The sequence below is a fragment of the Notolabrus celidotus genome, chromosome 4, assembly GCF_009762535.1.
Source record: "Notolabrus celidotus isolate fNotCel1 chromosome 4, fNotCel1.pri, whole genome shotgun sequence".
Classification (NCBI taxonomy): domain Eukaryota; kingdom Metazoa; phylum Chordata; class Actinopteri; order Labriformes; family Labridae; genus Notolabrus; species Notolabrus celidotus.
Window position 1 is genome coordinate 31,928,004 of NC_048275.1, and position 20,274 is coordinate 31,948,277.

Genomic DNA, 20,274 nt, shown 5'->3' on the forward strand with positions numbered 1-20,274 from the left:
ATCCGTCTGACCACTATCATCTCCCTCTCTCTCTATTCATCTCCCTCCATCCCTCTTTCCAACCCCAACCCAGTCTCAGCAGATATGTGTCTAACATGAGTCTGGTTCTGCTTGAGGTTTCTGCCTGTTAAAGGAAATTTATCCTTGCCGCTGTAACCTGTTAAATGCTGCAAAGTGCTCTGCTCATGGTGGATTAAGATGAGATCTCTCCTATGTCTTCCTTTCACTTACTTTAACTCTCTCTATCCCATTAAAGTTACCAACCATATACCCTGGAGTCCCTGAGCTCCTTTGTCTCGTAGGTTCCTCTGGATCTCTGCCGTTGACGGCCCGCTGCCGTGGAAGTGCCAGACTCCAGCTGCTACAACTACTACTATCCGCCTCACCACTATCATCTCTCTCTCTCTGCATCTACCTATATCCCTCTTTCCAACCCAAACACAGTTCCAGCAGATGTCTGTCTAGCATGAGTCTTGTTCTGCTTGAGGTTTCTGCCTGTTAAAGGAAGTTGGTCCTTACTGCTGTAACTTGCTAAATGCTGCAAAGTGCTCTGCTCATGGTGGATGAAGATGAGATCAGACTGAGTCCTGCCTGTAAGATGGGTCGGGATCTTATCTTTTCTTGATGTTGGGTCTTTTTTGTGATTTGGCGCTCTACAAATAAAGATTGATTGATGGAAGAAAAAACACATTTCATTTATTTACATTAGATTCTTACTGATGCATTAACTTACAGCCCTGTGTGTCATGAGTAAATGTGCTCTGTGTCTCTCTTAATGAGGTGACACACTCACGGTTTGTGCTACAGTGGGATCAATACATGCAAAGGTGTCTAATGAATTAAAAGATATCTGCAACTTACTTGCAAGTGATCAGACTTTAGCGAACCAAACACCTTGGACAGTAGCAGTCCAAGTAGGCTAACTTTAGCATGTCCCTTACTTTTCAGGGTGCATCGTAGACAGATGTCTGAAAGTTTGAGCTTGTTTCCAACTTTTACATCCTGGCAGGAGCTGTGCCTGAACTAGGTGGCACGCAAACGGGTATGCAGGTGAACACATGTGACAGCTGTTCCAGGTTTAATACATAATTATCAAGGCCTTGTGCCAAAAAGGACTAACACACACAGTGCAACAGTCCTTCTCATCATATAAGTCCTCCTCTCCATTTTCTGAGTCCTGATGCAGTCGATGCTCGAGCCTGAGTCCAAGTACTGGACTCAGTACTACAGCTTTTACTGCAGGTGCCACGTTGTTAGGGACTAGATCACGTTTGACTTCAACTAAAGCTCAACAAAGTTTATATTTTATTTATCTAAGTAGTCAAAGATAAAATCATACTCTCACACTCTGCCTCTGTGGAGTTGATCTGCGTGTAAAAGAGTACACGGGTGAGTAAATCATCATTAAGTGTGAGTCATCACTCCTCTAACTTTACTCCAGCTTCCTGTGAAAGTGTGATTACATACCTGACGTCCTGCTGTAGGCACTGTTGCTGTGGTGACAGTATGTCCTTTAAGTGGATGATGGTCTTGTAGTGAGGTTTAGCGTTACGTCGACCATGGTTCAAGGTTACTTCTTGTTCCCTTATAGAGGGCAGCCTTCTACAGACTCTGAAGGACTGCAGCAGTGACTCACACTCCACACCACAGGAGAAGACAGCTCACCTGCGCTCACACACTCTGCGCCCTAACACTGGTGAAAGGTGGTTCTGATCTAAGCAGAGTGAAATATTGATTATTAACTTATATCTTGATTTTTGAATAAAGAAAATGGTAGTGATTGTTTTAGAGATGATTAATTCTCACATATTAAACCTTCAGATAGGCTGTGTGAGCAGAGTGTCTTAACCGTAGACATACTACATTGGTAGGTAGTTTTTAGCAGGCAGTTTTGAATACAGCCTAAGTTTGGGTCCAGGTGTCAGATAAAGAGCATAAAGAGAATGAGTTGAACTTTGCTGTCAGATAAGCTTACACTCAGGCTGGCTCAGGCTTAGCTTGGACCAGCCAAGTTCAGTTCAGCCTTCAATTCCAGGAGTGTGTGGCAACCTGGTGGACGGGACAACCTGACAGGTATTTAAATGAATATTTACATCAGTCATATGTTTATTTTTTATTTTCATTTTTTATAAAAGACTAAATTCTAGTAAAAGAGGTAAAATGGAATATAATATCACTGTTTATTAAAGAAATAATTAAATATTGTATCTAATTAAATTCAAGCTTTATTGTAGACTCAAGGTCAGAATAAGGGACACAATAAATAGAATGAAAATGAAGAAAGAGCCAACAGTCTGATAAATACAACTGTATGATTACATATACTGCGCTTTGATTGATATTTTGTTCTTACAAGGACATAACAAATCATAATACGTCCTGCACCACTGAATGTTACAGCGGGGGAAGCTCACCCAATGGGTGTAATTTATTTTTCCAACATGGTTCTTCAGCTGAAGAGTAAATATATCCATTGAAGTAAAAATTCAGATGATTTCAGTTTTACTTTCCCCTCCTCACCCCTGCTCTTATGTGTTAGTTAAACTTACAGCTCCATCTAGTGTTCAATGTCAGACATGACACTGCAGTGAGCCTTTTAGTTCATGATGGTGTCTTTTTATTAGTTTATTTATCTTCACAATTCCTTTCTATCCAACTATATATATATGTTATGTTTTGGGGGCTTTTTTGGGGGCTTTATTGGATAGGAAAGCTGGAGGAGGTTGGGAGTCGAACCTGTAACTGCCGTCAGGAGGACTATAGCCTCTGTACATGGGGCACCGGTCTATCCAAATATTTTGATCATAATTTTGTTTTGTTGATTTTAATCTTTTCTAAAAGGAAAGTAAAATAAAAATACAGTGATTTCATAAAAAGTTCAACTAAATTTCACAAAAGTTTGGACATCTCCAAGTCTACGGGGGCTCCGTAAGAAACATAAATTCCACAGCTGAAGTGAAAACAAAGATCCTCCTGAAAGCAACACAGCAAAGACTGAAAGCAACACAGCAAAGGCAGTTTAAAGCGCTGTGCTGTGGCAGCAGGTAAAATACAGTGATTACTATCAGTTATCATCTATCAAGCTGTGGTGAGATGTCTCTCCCTGTCTGCCACTGCATGGCACTGTGCCAGCTCACAGTCGCGTTGATGACTGGACGCACTGATGTACAGGTGTGTGGCCGGGCCTCACTCTCGCTCACCTTCCAGGTGGCTGCAGCCTGACGTGGCAGAGCAATCGTTTGGCGTGTTTCCTGTCGTGGCTCACGCTACCTTTATACAGGTAATGCGCGCTCCTCTTTCTCTCCTGCCATTGTGAAGCGCGTAATGTGCCGTTGGTGACGCGCTCATTCATTGGTGCTCAGCTGAAGGCTGGAGCCGTAAGGAGCAGTTCGTTTGTCTGGAGGCTTTGTGGGTTCGGTCACGTGTTCGCCGGGTTAGTCTGCGTTATATACCTTTTTTTTATTAAGTTTATATCTCGCTCCATTTATAGCTGGTTAATTAGGTTTTAATGCTGCAGTGGTTGAGCCTTTGCAGCCCTCCTCCCTCTGATGCTCCGAGGCTTTGGTGCATGTTGACGGTGGTATACCTACGTATTTTTAGATTGTCACACATCCTCAGTATTTAATGTTTATTAAATAATATTGTATACATTGTCCCTTAGAGGCCCTGGTTATGTCGTGGCCTGCTGTCACTCCCTGACTACTGTTTTGGCTCTTTAGAAGAATAAATAAGTCGCTATCTGACACAACAGCAGCCATATTGAAGCAGTTCTAAGTTGTTCATGTCACAGGTACTGCATTCAAACATGTCCCCTCAAGTTAACTGGCTTCATCCTCATCCAGACAGACGTTTCTATGGAGAGCCAGTAGACCTTTAGAGTTTGCAGAAAACAGACACCTCCCACCCAGCAGTGTTTCTCCCTGTCCAATGCAATCCTGGAAAACGTGTGGTAAACACATCCACTGCAGTGAAGCAACACCAGAGAACAAGCCACTGTAGTCATGCTACTCTGCACGCAGGCTGATATGAAGAACATTCAGGTCCAAGTCTTGAGTCCCAGTCCATGGAAACAGACTTGAACCTGCACCCCTGTGGTCCTCTTTGTTTGGAGTCATGGAGGATGACACAGAGTTGCTTTAAGCACTAAGCTTTCCTTAAATATGTAGATATTATTATGTATTTTATGTGTAAAACATTCCTCTCAGATCATCAGACGACTTTGTTCATTCTATAATTGTTCTTTATAAAGATGAAAGATGTCACTATACTTTCATGACATAAAGATAAGCTGCATCAAGTGTTTGACAGCATTAAAGATCAAACATGAGAAATCATTCCTTGTGTTTTCTTATCATTCAGAGTCAACTTTCAACAGAGGATTTCTCTCCCTGAAGTGACCAGCTGTTCATCAGACTACCTCACCATAAACAATTGCTACATACACAAGATGTTGATACATGTGATCGGGGGTCAATACATTCATTTCTCCACTCTTCTCCACCCTCTGACCTCTGAACTGTGGAACAAATATAATATCATGTAGTGTATATAATATAATGATGTGTTGATGTGATAGATTCTACGTAGTGGATTCTGGTAGAAACACTAATGGATCCTCCTAAAAACACAGGACACACGTATGCTGAGTTATCTCTGCCCCCAATCCTGTTTACTGGATCCTGATAGAAACATGAGTGACAAATGTTCACCTTCAAAGAGAAAACACCAACCACAGTTAGAAATGTTTCACACACAACAACAGGAAGTTCACTTTGGGAGTCTTACCTTTCATCAGCACTCATCTCTCCAGCTTTAAACTCAATGAATCAACCCAGAGACGCATCACTCTTTAAGGACACAGCTGGGTCCAGGTGCAGGAGAGTCTGGTACATGCTGCTGCTCTGGTCTTCAACACACACACATACAGACACACACACACACACACACACACACACACACACACACACACACACACACACAAACACAAATACCCGTGTGCATGCACACACAAATTGCATACATATATTCAGACTTCTGTCATTGGTTTAATGTATCGAGTTACACCTCACACGTTAGTTGGCTGTGACCTAAATTTATCATGAAGGGTTACAAGTGGTTCACTTTCTGTTGATGTGAAGACCTTGCAGTACCACATGGGCTGCTGGGCTCTCTGGGGAGAACATCTCCACAGGCTCCCTGCTGCCTATCACAAATCTGCACATGAAAAGTAGAGGAATAGTGTGGAATATGTTTGAACAAGATTACATGCAAAATATGAGTCTGCATGCAATCAGAACTTTGGCTAGTTGACTAAATTATGGGAAACAATAGTATAATGATCTGAAAAATGGACAAACACTTGTGGGCCTCTGTAGACTCTCATAGGGCAATAGAGCCAGGTATTCTTGACAGACAAGCCACTGGGCCTATAAATCGTCAGGTCATCTCTCCGTTAGGTTTTGTCTATGGCCGAGCACTGTGTTTATTTTGTTTTGTGGTGCCTGCGCCTTGCCTTGGTAACTACGGTAACTCTCCTGGACAGGACTCAAGCCCAGCACAGTTTTACTGTAGTGTCCAAGTCAAGACGCAGCAAAATAAAAAAATACTTAAAATAAACCAAAAAAAAAAAAAATGACCGCCTGTCGGCTAGCCCAAAAATTGATCGACCCACAGGGAAACTCCCGGTACTCCCGATGGCCAGTCCACCCCTGCCTGGAGCTTAACTGCGTGGCCCTCTCCCTGAAGATGGCACTGCTCGCGTTTCATGGAGGACCAGAAGCCCATTCTGAGTCACTGTTTCAGGTCAAAACACAATCATGTCCGCAACTTAATCAGAATAAGTATTAGTGTTTGCTAAAACACATTGAACCTGAAAATTAACTACACAAAAGATTCATGACCCCCTAAAAATTTCACAGAACCCCAAAAACAGTTCATAAATCAGAAAAATACTGTATTTAATGGAATAAAAAAAGACTGTACTAAATGTAAAAGTTAACTAAATAAGAGACAGCCTCAGACCTCTGACAAACAGGTCCAACAGGAGGGAGGACGAAATCACCTTTTTTCTGTAGTACATGCCCGCATTAGAGTCTTTACCTTTGTCAGGGTCTTGTTCTAAACTTTCCTCTTCCAGCCTCTAGAACTGTAAAACCAGTTTTATTTGTTATCTGAGTTCTCTGAGTTTTTATCTAAGTCAGTCCTCAGTTCAGATAAGATCTCTATAGCAGGTGACTTGAGTATTTATGTGAATGTTGATAATGATAGCCTTAGCATTGTGCTCATGTCCCTGCTTCACACAGGTTGTAAACAAACCTAATCCCAGTTTTAATCACACCCTTGATCTTGTTCTGGCATATGGCCTTGAAATTGAGGACTTATCAGTCTTCCCTCAGAATCCTCTTTATCAGAACACCCTTTTTGGTACCTTTCAATTTCTTCCTACCAGACTCTACTCTACCGTAGCTAAGTTCAAGGAGGCTATTCCTGCTGCTTTGAATTTAGTATTCTGTCAGACCTTAGCTAAAAGCTTGTATGCTCGCACCAGTCCCTCTCAGCTTGATGATACTACAGGTTGACTACAGGTTACCCTGGATCTGATCGCTCCCCTCAAACAGAAGACTAATAGACAACAGAGGCTGGCTCTATGGAAAAACGCTCAAATCTGTGAACTGAAACAAACTTCTAGAAAACTTGAAAGATTATGGCGCTCCAACAAAGCAACTGAAACCTGCTCATTTTGGAAAGATAGTCTTAATAAATATAGGAAGATCCTGTGACATGTTCAAGCTGCCTACTCCTCTCTAATACAAGATAATACAAACAACCCTAGGTTTCTCTTCAGCACTGTAGCCAGGATGAAAGACTGTTATAGTTTTTTTGACACACTGGGATCCTGTCTTACCCTCTCTCTCTCCTCTGTCTGCCTATCTCTTACTTTCTTTCTCCCTGTCCCATTAAAGTTACTAACCATAGAACTTTCTGGAGTCCCTGAGCTCCCTTGTCTCGTAGGTTCCTCTGAGTTGCTGCTGTGGACGTGCCAGACTCCAGCTGTTACAACTACTACTATCCGTCTCATCACTATCATCTCTCTCTCACTCTCTCTCTCACTCTCTCTCTCTCTCTCTCTCTCTCTCTCTCTCTCTCTCTCTCTCTCTCTCTCTCTCTCTCTCTCTCTCTCTCTCTCTCTCTCTCTTCATCTCTTCTACCCCCCTTCCAACCCCAACTCGGTATGAACAAATGTCTGTCTAACATGAGTCTGGTTCTGCTCGAGGTTTCTGCCTGTTAAAAGAAGTTTGTCCTTACCACTGTAATCTGCTAAATGCTGCAAAGTGCTCTGCTCATGGTGGATTAAGATGAGATTAGACTTAGTCCTATCTGAGTCAGTCTTTAGATCAAATTAGTTGTGATTTGGTGCTATATAGATAAAGATTAATTGATTGATTGATATAGAGAGCAACAAGTGATAGACAGGAACAAAGTGACATTAACCACACAAAGATTAAACAGTCAGCGGTTTATTGTTTGAATGTTGTTTTAGATGTACAGTAGAGATGTCTGGACCAAATGAGACTGTAGAATCTGATATTCATAGAGACAGAAAGCTGCTGGTAGATTCAACAACATTCTTAAAAACCAGTTTCCAGCACGCCATCAGAGGCAGTCGAGCACGCAGCACTGAAGCTAGTGGTGTTGTCTTCCAGAAGCCAAGAGAAGTCAGACTTCCCCTGTTTGTTCAGACCGGGGTTGTGATTTTGGCTGTAAATGTATTCACCTCTGTCACCTCTCTGAGGAAACCAGGTGAAATTGGCATCTAATGCTGAAAATCAACGAATCAGATGAGGCGATGGTCATGCCACTGCCAGACTGTGATTGGCAAGCACTACGCCAAGGGAAGCTAAGCAGCATTCTTGCTTCACATGTCATGGCCTCTTACACTTCTGCGTACAACCTTAGAAGGGGAAGTTAAAGAGGGTGGAAATTTTGAGTTTTAGTAAAAAACTGTTATATTAAACTACTGCTACAGCAGCAACATAAAACTACATCTAAATAGCAGAAAAAACAGAGAGGACAAAATAAGAGAGACAAATATTCGCTGTGGAAAATTAGCGTATAGGTGGCAGTGCTAAACTTCAGCCTCAAACACTTACAACAGGGTTAGTACGTCATGCATGTGTGTAAAATAAGAGTTAGAATTGTGCATTTGGTTACATTACGTTGTCAGTATCTGAGACCTTAGTTGGCTTCCCCAACAATTAACCCCACATCACGCCCCTGACTTCAGCTAGCAGGGGTATAGAATTTGTTAAAGTGTTAAAAAGCACTAAATGTCTACTACAGAGTTATAGAGTTGTAACTATGGGTAAAATTGATTTGGTTTAATTGGGTTTGGCCTGGATCCAGACCTCGTTGTGGTGATTGAAATATAAAATGGGCTCAAAGGCTGCTCCGGTGGAAGTGCTGTGATCAAAATCTTTCATGACTTTTTTCAAGGCTTCACGCAGCGACCCTTTGTTATCCTCACTCGCCTCCAGGCTTGGCCTACCACTGAAGACCCTGAAATGCAATGATGAACGATGAGAGAAGATTACACGAAATACATTGTTCAGAATCAAATCCTGCCTTTCCTTGCAGTCCAAAGAGACTTGTTGCTGCCATTTTTACTGCTGTGTTGGACTATGGTAATGTCTTATATGTCATGGGGCACTGTGGTTCATCACTAAACTAAAAGTCCATCACTGTTTGTTTTAATGATGTTTGTCTGCATGCTGATTTAAACACTAGTCTTATTTATGAGTCTATTTAGGTCTGCACTCTTTGTACCTTCTGACCTACATCATACATAAGAATACAAATATGATTTGAACAAATATTTGCCTTTTCATTCTGTCAGTTCATGTAATTTAAAGGGATAGTATGTTTTTTTTAAGTTGGGCTGTATGAAGAACTAGCAAATATTACCTACAGAGAATGGCAGTTAGTTCAGCCTCTGTAGGTAATATTTTCTGTTGAGAAATATCATTGAATAAAATGAAAACATCACTGGCATATGGAAAATTTAAATCAGTTAAAACCTTTAGCAATTAGTAGCGTAGAGACTATTCTGACTCTGTTAAAGATCACATCCATAAAGTTATGTGACGTGTAGTTTTTTTGTCTCATTTCCAGCTTGATAACTGTAAACACTCATAACTGAAGTCAACCAACAGTAATCATCAGAGAGATGAAGTTACAGCTTCTTACTTGACATAGATGGTTCCTGCAGGTTTTCTTTCCAGTGTGACGTATGGATCGTTGTTTTCAGGTTCGCGTGTTCCAGGAGAAACAAACCAGGACATATAGCGGCCATCTGGACGATCTGTGATCAGCATAGGCCAGGTGTCGACAGAAAGCTCATAACCTGGACAGAACAACAACGGCATAACAAGACAAACAAACATAAAAAATACAGCACTGCAAACCCAGAAAAAATGACACAAAAGTGTTTAAAAAATTATGATATGTATTATAAAAATTATTAAAGCTCCTGTGGGGGACTTTCTGTTGGTGTTGATTTTGGTTTTGGCGCCCCCTGTGGACAAAGTGAGACCCCTAATATCTCTGCTTATCTTCACCTGTATTGGTTTAAATCATGTTTTCCGTCAGAAAATCTCATCCTGCTTTATTTAAACAGGGAAAATATATCACTCATCATGAATATTAAGTAAATGTTATGCAGATCTGACATGTTGACATGGTTTGTTTATGGTGTTATTAACACAGATTGTATGCATTATCAATAAATAGATAAATATGAGTATGTAATATGTCTGTATACAGAGATAGAGAATGGTAAGATCATGTAATAAATTATATAATATATAATATAACAAAAAATATACTTATATAATATAATATAATATAATATAATATAATATAATATAATATAATATAATATAATATAATATAATATAATATAATATAATATAATATGGTATGATATGGTATAATATAATATAATATAATATGGTATGATATGGTATAATATAATATAATATAATATAATATAATATAATATAATATAATATAATATAATATAATATAATATAATATGGTATGATATAACATAACATAAACTTATATAATATAGTCAAATGAAATATAAATATATATTATATATATACAGAGATAGAGAATAGTAAGAACACTCAGTATTTTGTGTTTATGTCACCTTATTGATGTAAATTTAATTGGATTAAAGAATAAGAGTCTCATACTGAACAACAAGGATGATCCAAATATACATATACAATCAATATGGCATTATATGAAGATAACATAAAGGGCTGTTGCCTCACAGTGGAAAGTGGGTCCAATGGGTTTGTTTTCCGGTTTGGCCACAATTGAAAAAGACATACAGTGTTGACAGAAGAACAATGCATGAGTTAAGCCAACAAATACAAGTTTCATTGACCAGAAAGATCAACAAGTAGTTGACTGTTCAAGGGAACAAGGGATTCTTTCACATCTATCATGGTGTACTTGACAAGAAGTACTTAACAAAAGACTTTATTTCAATGCCCGGTAATCTCAGTCTTTATCCTTTTCTTCTCTCTGTCAGTCATATTGTCGTCTGCAGGGTGTGTCAGATTGTGGAGGCAGTGAATCACTCTGCAGTGAGAGGTCTCGCCAGGTGTTGGGATTTGGGGCCTTGAAACTGTTTTAATTTCCCAGTGTAAAATAGAGTATAAAATCTTAATAATTTCACTGGTTCATTCACAGTTCAAATAAAGTATTGTTACCTCATGACTAAACCTCTGTGTGAGTAAAACATTTGTTTGTGTCTTACCTTGATCCTTCTGTCTGCTGCAGTAATCCTTCAGCTTTAAATGAGCGGCCCATAGACCATCGTCTTCTATTCTGGTGGAGATCCAGTCTGTGGCTTCGTAGTAACGCTCCTCATAATCCTGCAGACAACAAACACCAAAAACAGTTTTTCTACTTTTACTCTTAAAAAAAGCAGCTTCCCAAGAATGTGTGTGAGAGCTATTTGAAAACCTACGTCTGTTTTATCCACCAGTTTGTAGTGAGGACAGTTGTTCTCATGGCAGAGGCTTTGTCCTCTGCAGAGCGACACCAGGAGAGAAGATACAAGTAGGACGAGTGATCGTTCCATCCTCTACGACTCTTCAGTGACTAGATGAGCCGCAGACACTATCAGGCTGTTTTAAAGCGAATGATGATGCATACTGACCAGTTTATCAGGTTAAACAGACACGCCCACATCGCCGTTCTGCTTTGAATGAAGATACTCATGATTATGCTGTTTTCCTGTTTTCCTGTTTTTTTTTTGTTATGTTCAGGACTTTAAAGAGCGGCTTGTATTCTAAAATGTGAATCCTTTAACTTCTGAAAAGTTAACACATATTTGAAATTTGTTTTTTGCTGACTAATAAAAAGTTGTATTGCACATGCATTTATCCTGAGTGGACAGAGTGTAGCTCCCAAAACAGGAAGTCAAAGTATTTATAGACCCTCATATTGACTGGCTGCAGTATAGATCAAACTACCTGCCTCCACTGTGTTGACATATGTGACATGAGGGTGTTTTCAAAACCTCGTGCTTCAAAGAGAGAGAGAGAGGGGGTACAAAGAGAGACAGTGAAGGGAGTGGACAGCTAATGAAAACAAAGTGATGATTTAAAGAATTAAGACATCCTTTTCTGATTATTTCAAAGCGATTACATTCTAAAAAATGTATTTGTCTACCAGAACAGGCCTAAAGATGTTGGATTAATATTGTTTGCTGCTGAGGCTCATACTGTTTGTGTCAAATTGGGATGGAGCTTTGACCATTGTAAATAAAGTTTCCTTTTCCTTATTTTGAAAACTCACACCCACAGAGCTGGACGTCAGAGCATACGACTTTGATCATAAACATATAGTACAGCCGTCACCGCTCTGACACATCAACATAAGCTGAAAATGCAGAGGGTTAGTAAAGCATGACTTATGGTAGAGCTGTCGTTTTGGGTCAGAAATCAGAACCAGAATAAGAAATTCTTTATATAGCCCGGGGGAGAATTCAGTCATTACAGTATGCTCTTATACACAGTATGTAAGAGAGTCAAAATATTAATAGAAAGAAAGAATAAAATAAGATATGAATACCAATAAAATTAAGATAAAATAAATAAAATAAAATAAAATAAAAATAAAGAATATACTGAAGCGCAGAATACTTATAAGCTATGTACAAAAGCTCTAGGAATGAAGGTGATATATACAAGGATGTTAATGTTGTAAGGACATCGCATTATTGAGTGGGTTGCATTAGATCGCACAGGTGCTCATAATGTAATCGTTGTTTATTTCAGTTGTCCTCACCCTAAGATGTGTTGTCATCATAGACTGTATAAAATATGGACGTAGTATCCGTGACGTCACCCATGTGTTCCTTAGAGCTGTTTTGAAGCCAATCGACGGCGGAACCCAACCAGGCAGAGTGTGACGTAGTGTGAGCCTCTTAGCCAACAGCTATGTGTTCCCGACCGGGAGTCACGTAAGTCATGTCCTTATTTGGGCATAACTCGAAATCTTAATATCTTCTGAACCCTCACGTTAGAAAAAAATTCACCCCCATACAGTGTGTGCCATTAGAGAGATTAGCTTCGTAGGGCCAAGCCGTTTTTTGAACCAGGCTGTAAACATGTTTATTAATGCTGCATCGTCTTTTTCCCATGCATGTCTATGTGGTTTCCGGTGTTTCTGCAGCCAGCCTCAAGCAGATTCTCAATGTACTGCAGTTTATAACACTTCCGCATGGGCTTTATCGTTTGAGACCGGAGGTTGCCGCTTGGTTGTCATGGACGTAAGCCATTTTCACTGTGCCAGAGGAAGCAATCTGTCTTCCGGTACTCCTGACTTGCCAGAAACTCATTGGACTGATCTGAAGCAGACACCTTGATCGCCTTTCATGCCCTCCACACTGAACAACAAACCACTCAGGAGTGGAAGTGAAACTGAAATTTAGCACGCCTTTAAAAGCTGTCATGTGACTGGGTCAAAAGTTGGTTTATACTTCTGCACCCAGTCAACGGCATAGCCTACACTGTACAGTCATGGCCAAAAGTTTTGAGAATGACACAACTATTAATTTTCACAAAGTCTGCTGTTTCAGTTTTTATAATGGCAATTTGCATATACTCCAGAATGTTATGAGGAGTGATCAGCTCAACTGCAATTAATTGCAAAGTCCCTCTTTGCCTTGAAAATGAACTTTATCACCAAAAACACATTTCCACTGCATTTCAGCCCTGCCACAAAAGGACCAGCTAACATAATTTCAATGACACACAGGTGTCACACACATTAACACAGGTGTGGGTGTTGGTGAGGACAAGGCTAGCGATCAATCTGTCATGATTGAGTGACTGGACACTTTAAAAGGAAGATGATGCATGACACCATTGTTCCTCATCTGTTAGCCATGGTTACCTGCAAGGAAACACGTGCAGCCATCATTGCATTGCACAAAAAGGGCCTAACAGGGAAGTTTATAGCAGCGAGTAAGATTGCACTTCAGTCAACCGTCTATCGAATTATCAAGAACTTCAAGGAGAGAGGTTCAATTGTTGCCAAACAGGCTCCAGGGCGCCCAAGAAAGTCCAGCAAGCGCCAGGACCGTCTCCTGAAGGTGTTACAGCTGCGGGATCGGGCCACCACCAGTGCAGAGCTTGCTCAGGAATGGCAGCAGGCAGGTGTGAGTGCATCTGCACGCACAGTGAGGCGAAGACTTTTGGAGGAAGGCCTGGTGTCAAGGACGGCAGCAAAGAAGCCACTTCTCTCCAGTAAAAACATCAGGGACAGACTGATGTTCTGCAGAAGGTACAGGGACTGGACTGCTGAGGACTGGGGTAAAGTCTTTTTCTCTGATGAATCCCCTTTCCGATTGTTTGGGGCATCTGGAGGAAGGCTTGTTCGGAGAAGACGAGGTGAGCGCTACCATCAGTCCTGTCTCTTGCCAACAGTGAAGCATCCTGAGACCATTCATGTGTGGGGTTGCTTTTCGGTCAAGGGAGTGGGCTCTCTCACAATCTTGCCTAAAAACACAGCCATGAATAAAGAATGGTACCAGAACGTCCTCGGAGAGCAACTTCTCCCAACCATCCAAGGGCAGTTTGGTGATGAAGAATGCCTTTTCCAGCATGATGGAGCACCTTGCCATAAAGCAAAAGTCATAACAAAATGGCTCGGGGAACAAAACATTAAGATTTTGGGCCCTTGGCCAGGAAACTCCCCAGATCTTAATCCCATTGAGAACTTGTGGTCAATCCTCAAGAGGCGGGTGGACAATCAAAAACCCACAAATTCTGACAAACTCCAAGCATTGATTATGCAAGAATGGACTGCCATCAGTCAGGATTTGGTCCAGAAGTTGATTGACAGCATGCCAGGGAGAATTGCAGAGGTCTTGAAAAAGAAGGGTCAACACTGCAAATATTGACTTATTGCATGAATTCTGTGTAATTCTCAATAAAAGCTTTTAATACTTATGAAATGCTTCTAATTGTATTTCATTATACCATAGAAACATCTGACAAAAACACCTAAAAACCCTGAAGCAGCAGACTTTGTGAAAATGTAATATTTGTGTCATTCTCAAAACTTTTGGCCATGACTGTAGGTCTGTGTAGCCCTTTTCTACGGTGGCCCTGAAGGGCAAAACACATCATCATTTCACAAAACACGACGACATTACAGAGAACACAACATTTCACAGAACACAAAAACATGTTGCCTATGATGCTTGTTGTGTTTTCTGTAATTTTGTTGTGTTTTGTCCTTCAGGCATACTTTTCCAATGCAGAAGCTTACACACGAAGCCTGACATGTACCTCCTCCATAATGTAACTACGCGTCAAAATGAGGCGGACCGCAAGCCCTGTGATTGGTCCGCTAGACGGCATTATGTTTCCAGCACTTCTGGGATCGCAGCACATCAGCAATTCATTACATCTCCTCTGACGTCTCCTCTCTATTTTAACATTTAATCATTGCTATATGATAAACAGCAACATGTATCAGCTGTAAATTAACATAAATCATTTGGAATCGCTGTGATAAAGTGAACAGACAACATAGCCGGGCAAGACAACACTGCCCTCAAGCATTTTGGCGGAGTATTGCTATGTGACATGGACGGCTACTGCTGCGTAGGGTCAACGCAGAAGTGTAAAACAGGTCTTCTTCGTCACAAGTCGGTAAATAGTCACATTTTGTCCTTTTAGCATCTCATGAAGATGCACAAATTAGTATCTGTTGCAGACAAACAGAAAGTAGAGGAAAAACATCCTCTACTCATGCACATCACTCACCACTGATGTTACTGATCCCCACCTCACACTGTATTTGATTTGACACTTATTTGGTTAAATAAAGTATTATGTAAATGTACATGGTGTTGTTTCTGTTGTGACCTCCTGAGCTGGGTTATGACACTACTTATAAAGCCTTTCTACTTTTAACAGTGAGTTAAATGTTGCTCTGCGTTTGGTGATCATTTGTGTACCAGCACAATGCACATGTTGGAAATCTGAATCAACAGTGTTATGTGCCAAGGAGTTTATTCTTTGTTGTGTCAGTATTGAAACATGCATGATTTTATTGATATTGTGCCAAAGTTACAGGTCAAACTTTGAAATCAAAATAAATGCCAAAGAAAATTTTCCTCAAACATGACTTCTGTGTTGACAGATCTTATCATGTTTATGTCCAAGTGTTAATTTTTCTTAGAGGCGAGTTGTATTCAGTGATTTGATGATATAAAAGAGGGTTTAACACAATGATTGACAGCTCTGCTAGCTCTGTTGACAAATGTTGCCCCTGTGTGATCCGGACTAGTGAGAGGTAATGTAACAAAAAAGGAACACGAGTCATTGGAGTTGAGTAAGCTAACAAGTTAGCATGTTGTACTTCTCTTCACAAAGGCTATTTGTAGCTTGTTGTTCTGTCATCTAAAAGCTATATCACTTTGTTGTGATGCCATTCTAGTTTTCAGCACTAGTGTGATTCAGAAAACACACGAGGAAACAAAGTGAGTCACATCAGTGCTGATACTCAGAACATCAGGCCCTCTCCTGTGATACAGCTTAAATGTCTGTAAAGTGATACTGACCCATCAACTGTGCTGATCAGCAGTGCTGCAGAGTGAGTCTCTCACTGAGCTGTGCATGCAAAAAAAACTCCTTCAATGAAATCAGGTCACGTCAAATCAGCTTCCATCCCGTTAATAGTTTAACACTGAAGTCCTCTCTGTTCTTACTCTCTCCTCATTAAATATGGCAGCTTGGTCAGGGGCCCAATGCTTTAACATCTAATGCTGTATGTTCCCTCTGAGGTCCGTCCAGCAGGCTGTCCTCTTTGATGCTGCTTTACGCAGGTCGCATGGTCTGAAAGGTGATGGATGGATTAAGAAAGCACAGGACTTTAATCCAGGAGACTTCCACTGTTCAACCAGTGATCCATGTTAATGTACTATACAAACTATCTGTGGCAGTTTCCCCTGCCACTGCTAACACACCACACCACACCATCACTCATTCCACATGCCACATGTTAGCCAGGTAGCATGCTACTAATAGTTTGGTGGGTGCACACACTGAACTACATTTAACATCTTAGTTAGTTTCCTGTGCCGTTTTCCCCATAAAGTTTTACAGAAACACATACACACACATTGTTATGGTTTTGAGTTAACTCTTTATTATTAACGATTGTATATCATGAGTTGTTTGTATCTACTTATGTTTCTCTTCTCTTACCACAGTGCTTCCTGGTGCTGGGCAGTGACAAAGGACCAGAGCATAGTTTCAGGCTGTCTTATATAGTGCCAGAGAGCATGCTCAGTCCATCTTACTGCACCATACCAACTGATGGGAGTGTTAAAAGGGGTTGTAAATTCATTCCTAGCTTGGGTATTAGATGAATGCTTTGATGACTCCCTTAATGTGTGGTAAATAAATGTAAATAGACTTTGTAATGGTTTGATATGGCAAATAACTGGTGTGGTTGAATTGATTACTTTTGAGTCCAATTAAAGATGGTATGGTCCAGTGGGAGGGGCTTAGCCTTTAAATTGAGGGGACCTACACTGCCTAAGCAGTCAGAGAAGGGCTGTGGTGCTCTGCAGCTGTGCAGAGGTAATGGTGGTTCTGGCCAGTGTTTTGTAAATATTTTTCTGCTGCATTTTTGCCTTATTTGCTCACATATCCCTGGACTGTCATTAAAGGGCAATAAAACGCTTATTTTTTTTTGCATCAAACGGACTTTGCCTTGACACCTTTTTTTTTTTTTTTTTTTTAACATTTCCAGGTTAAACTAAACCTTTTTCATTCAACTTTTTGACCTATACCCTCACTCTAGATTGTTACAGTATCTGCATAACTTAGTTTAGTAAACCTGGCTGGTTATGTGCTTGTGTATAAAGCCAAGAGTTATCTAGGCTACATAATTACAATACTTACACAGCAATCATTCAAAGAACAATAATTGAAACCCAGACTGTGATCTAATTTCTATCCATGACAAAGCAGTTTTGGTACCTTTTACATATTTAAGTTGTTTAAAACTACAGTGTGTGGAAATGAGAATATTAATAGCAATCAGGTCCTAGTCTGAAATACTCCCTTTGCTCACTCCTCCTGTTGTTGTCGCCAAGGTGGCCTTTGAGACCAAGAAGCTCCTGTGATGAATTATAAATATGATCCACCATTTGTCAAATTTTAACCATCCAAAATACAAATTCCTTTGCACACAACACCCACTCTCCTCTTCCTCTTCCAAGCGACACATTTCAGGCAGCCACGCGCTAAATATGAAAATGTGAATGTTACTACTTTGTCTGTTCTGTGCTATTGTAGAAACATAGAGGTGCATGCAGGCAGCCTCCTTGGAAGGAGACCAACTCCTATATAGAAAAGTGGACTCAACCTAAGGTAACAAAAAAAAAACCCCAAGATTTTATATCCAGGTGATTATACACTGATTTAAAGATATCAATATGATATTCAATTCCTGCTGTTCTGCTAATATCTGCTATAAATTACACATACTAAGATCTTTTTTGGGGCTCACCCTTCACCAAATGCAAACCTTTCACAAAAATGACCACTGATCAATAATAACTGTACATGCATAAATGACCGAAATTTGAAATGTTTCCACGTTTCACTTTGAAGATCTGAGTGGACATAGCGTACATAATATTATTTATTTGACTGTTGAATTGCAAAAGAAATAGGTAGAAAGGGTAGGAGGGTGTGGGGTGGAATCTGAGAAAAGAAGGGGAGGACAGGGATAGGTTTGGATTTTTCAGAGTACATTCATATACACTGTTGTTACAGTATCTGATTCTGGATGTGATGGATGTATGGATCAGGGTTTCAGCTGCAGAGAAAGAAAGTAGTGGGTGGAGTCAAGCTATGTTGTATGTTTTGAGGTGAAAAAAGGCAGTTCTAGTGATATGAACATGAACGTACTGTTTAAATGCAAGGTTGCTGTCTAGAATTACACCAGGGTTGTGAATGTGGAGTTGATGGAAACAGAGTGGTATTTCAATAGTGAGGCAGAAGTTTTGATGAAGGATTTAGGGCTGATGTTTATGATGTCAGTTGAATGGATGGATGTTGATTTATTTTAATTCATAGAAGTAGTCGGTCAGCGTTTAAGGGTTGAAAAAGTGATGGATTTTGTTGGAGATGTAGGTTTGGATGTCATCTGCTTAACAGTGAAACATGTTTGTGTAAAATTTTAAACAACTTCATATTTCTTGGTGTGGTTCAACTTCAGTCATATTTAAATACAAGTAAAGTAACAAAAGTGCCACACCAGAATAATAATAATAATAATAATAATAATAATAATAATAATAATAATAATAATAATAATAATAATAATAGAGCAATTTGTTCATGTAATAAAAGAGCACTTCGTACTGATGTGTAATATTTCTGCATGGATAGTTTTTCTAAAATTTATGGCAGTATTACTTTTTCAACAGCAGATGGCGCAACGAGACAGAGAGCCGTGAGGAGGGAAAACGGGTGGAGGAGCTAGAGAGGAGAGAGAGTCTGTTCTCCTTACTAACGCACCTTCGCATCCTGACTCTCCTGGCTATGCACCTGCAACCTCGCCCTGCAGTTCTCCTCCTCCTCCTCCTCCTCCTCACTCTGACTCTGCCCTCCTCCCCGGCGGTCGGACAGCGGTAGTGCGCACTGAGTTGCAGGAGTGCGCAAGGCGGCCGGCATGCACCTGGAGAGAAACCGCCCCGCCAAGCCGACCAAAGGCTCAGCCGGAGACACAGCAGCATGCCGGGCTATGCTCTAACAGCGGGGATACAGCAGCAGAGCACCGGGCGGACACGGAGCTGCGGCATGGGCGTGGGAGAGAGGCGCAGCCTAAATGAGAGCGATGTGATTCCACTGGCATAAGGAGGGCGGGTGGGGGGAACCCGAGTCGTGTTGGATCAGAGTGTCCCGGGTGTATTGAGAGGGCTTGGTTTAGTTTGTCTTGTTCTCTGAAATTCAGCAAACACAGTACTTTTTTCCTGTCATACGGGAGTTGGAAGGATGGAGAAAGGCGCACAGCAGCAGCTGCCCAAAAGCGCAGAGGGTCCGGCAGAAGACATCTCCAAAATAAACGACGAGGAGCTGCTGAAGTGGGGCAAAGAGGAGCTGGTGCGGCGCCTGCGGAGGGCAGAGGCGGAGAAGAGGGGCGTCATTGTGGAGCACGGAAATCTGATGCGGGAGGTGAACCGGAGGCTCCAGCAGCACCTGAACGAGATCCGGAGTTTGAAGGTGAGATGGGTGGGAGGCTCCGGAAGCAAGGATGAAGCAGGTTCCCCCTTTTTTGATGTGTACTGGTGTCTCAAGGGAAGAATGACTTTGCTGATTCGGGTCTGTGCAGGATCTGTAAGAGAGGAAGCCTCTCAAATCTAACAGATATCATCAGTGAGGACAGAGGGGCTACCGAATAAAGGTCACAACATCATAGAACCTGTTGCATGAATGTAACTGTAAATAAGTTTGAAATGTTTTCACCTGACAAAGAATGTTATGTGGATATATTAGATATTCCTCGAACATATTTCAAACTACATGTTTGCCAATTTTGTCCCAAAATAGGGAAAACTGATGACATGTGTAACATGGAATCAAAGACACACTGGGTTTGATATACAATTAGAACAGTGTGTAAGCAGACAGCTCTAAAACATGGCTTTAAAGTCCTTTTCAT

At 40.8% G+C, this 20,274-nt stretch overlaps 2 protein-coding genes and 1 long non-coding RNA gene across 12 annotated transcripts in view; 2 read left to right on the forward strand and 1 right to left on the reverse strand.

Annotated features, from left to right (window-relative positions):
* The first annotated feature begins 3,313 nt into the window (after window positions 1-3,313).
* Window positions 3,314-4,334, forward strand: LOC117811851. Its single transcript, XR_004631073.1, has 2 exons — window positions 3,314-3,433; window positions 3,843-4,334. It is a non-coding gene; the product is annotated as an uncharacterized LOC117811851 (long non-coding RNA).
* A 3,167-nt stretch (window positions 4,335-7,501) lies between these two features.
* On the reverse strand, window positions 7,502-19,173 carry soul2 (heme-binding protein soul2). 10 transcript variants are annotated; one of them, XM_034681144.1, is made up of 7 exons: window positions 16,803-16,829; window positions 16,304-16,430; window positions 16,157-16,205; window positions 11,042-11,175; window positions 10,829-10,946; window positions 9,244-9,400; window positions 7,502-8,556 (listed from the first exon to the last, which is right to left on the reverse strand). In XM_034681144.1, the coding sequence occupies exons 4-7, from the start codon at window positions 11,153-11,155 to the stop codon at window positions 8,379-8,381; spliced, it is 567 nt and encodes a 188-aa protein (XP_034537035.1). In that variant the 5' UTR covers window positions 11,156-11,175; window positions 16,157-16,205; window positions 16,304-16,430; window positions 16,803-16,829; the 3' UTR covers window positions 7,502-8,378. The 10 variants fall into 10 exon arrangements, 9 of the variants coding, with proteins under 9 accessions (XP_034537035.1, XP_034537036.1, XP_034537033.1 ...); XM_034681145.1 differs by having other exon boundaries at window positions 11,042-11,193; XM_034681142.1 differs by having other exon boundaries at window positions 11,042-11,201.
* Window positions 17,165-20,274, forward strand: part of ccdc85a (coiled-coil domain containing 85A) — a 56,440-nt gene continuing 53,330 nt past the window's right edge. The window contains 3 exon segments of the mRNA XM_034681150.1: window positions 17,165-17,180; window positions 17,901-17,975; window positions 19,040-19,835. Of these exon segments, the coding sequence (XP_034537041.1) occupies window positions 19,608-19,835 (228 nt within the window). The 5' untranslated portion in view covers window positions 17,165-17,180; window positions 17,901-17,975; window positions 19,040-19,607.

What these genes read in the sequence shown, in the direction of transcription:
- soul2 (XM_034681146.1), bottom strand. Translation starts at nt 11,155, where the DNA reads ATGGAACGATCACTCGTCCTACTTGTATCTTCTCTCCTGGTGTCGCTC. An exon ending in AACTGGTGGATAAAACAGAC is followed by an intron (nt 10,947 to 11,041) that starts GTAGGTTTTCAA and finishes TGTTGTCTGCAG; the next exon opens with GATTATGAGGAGCGTTACTA. An exon ending in GCAGGAACCATCTATGTCAA is followed by an intron (nt 8,557 to 9,243) that starts GTAAGAAGCTGT and finishes ATTGCATTTCAG; the next exon opens with GGTCTTCAGTGGTAGGCCAA.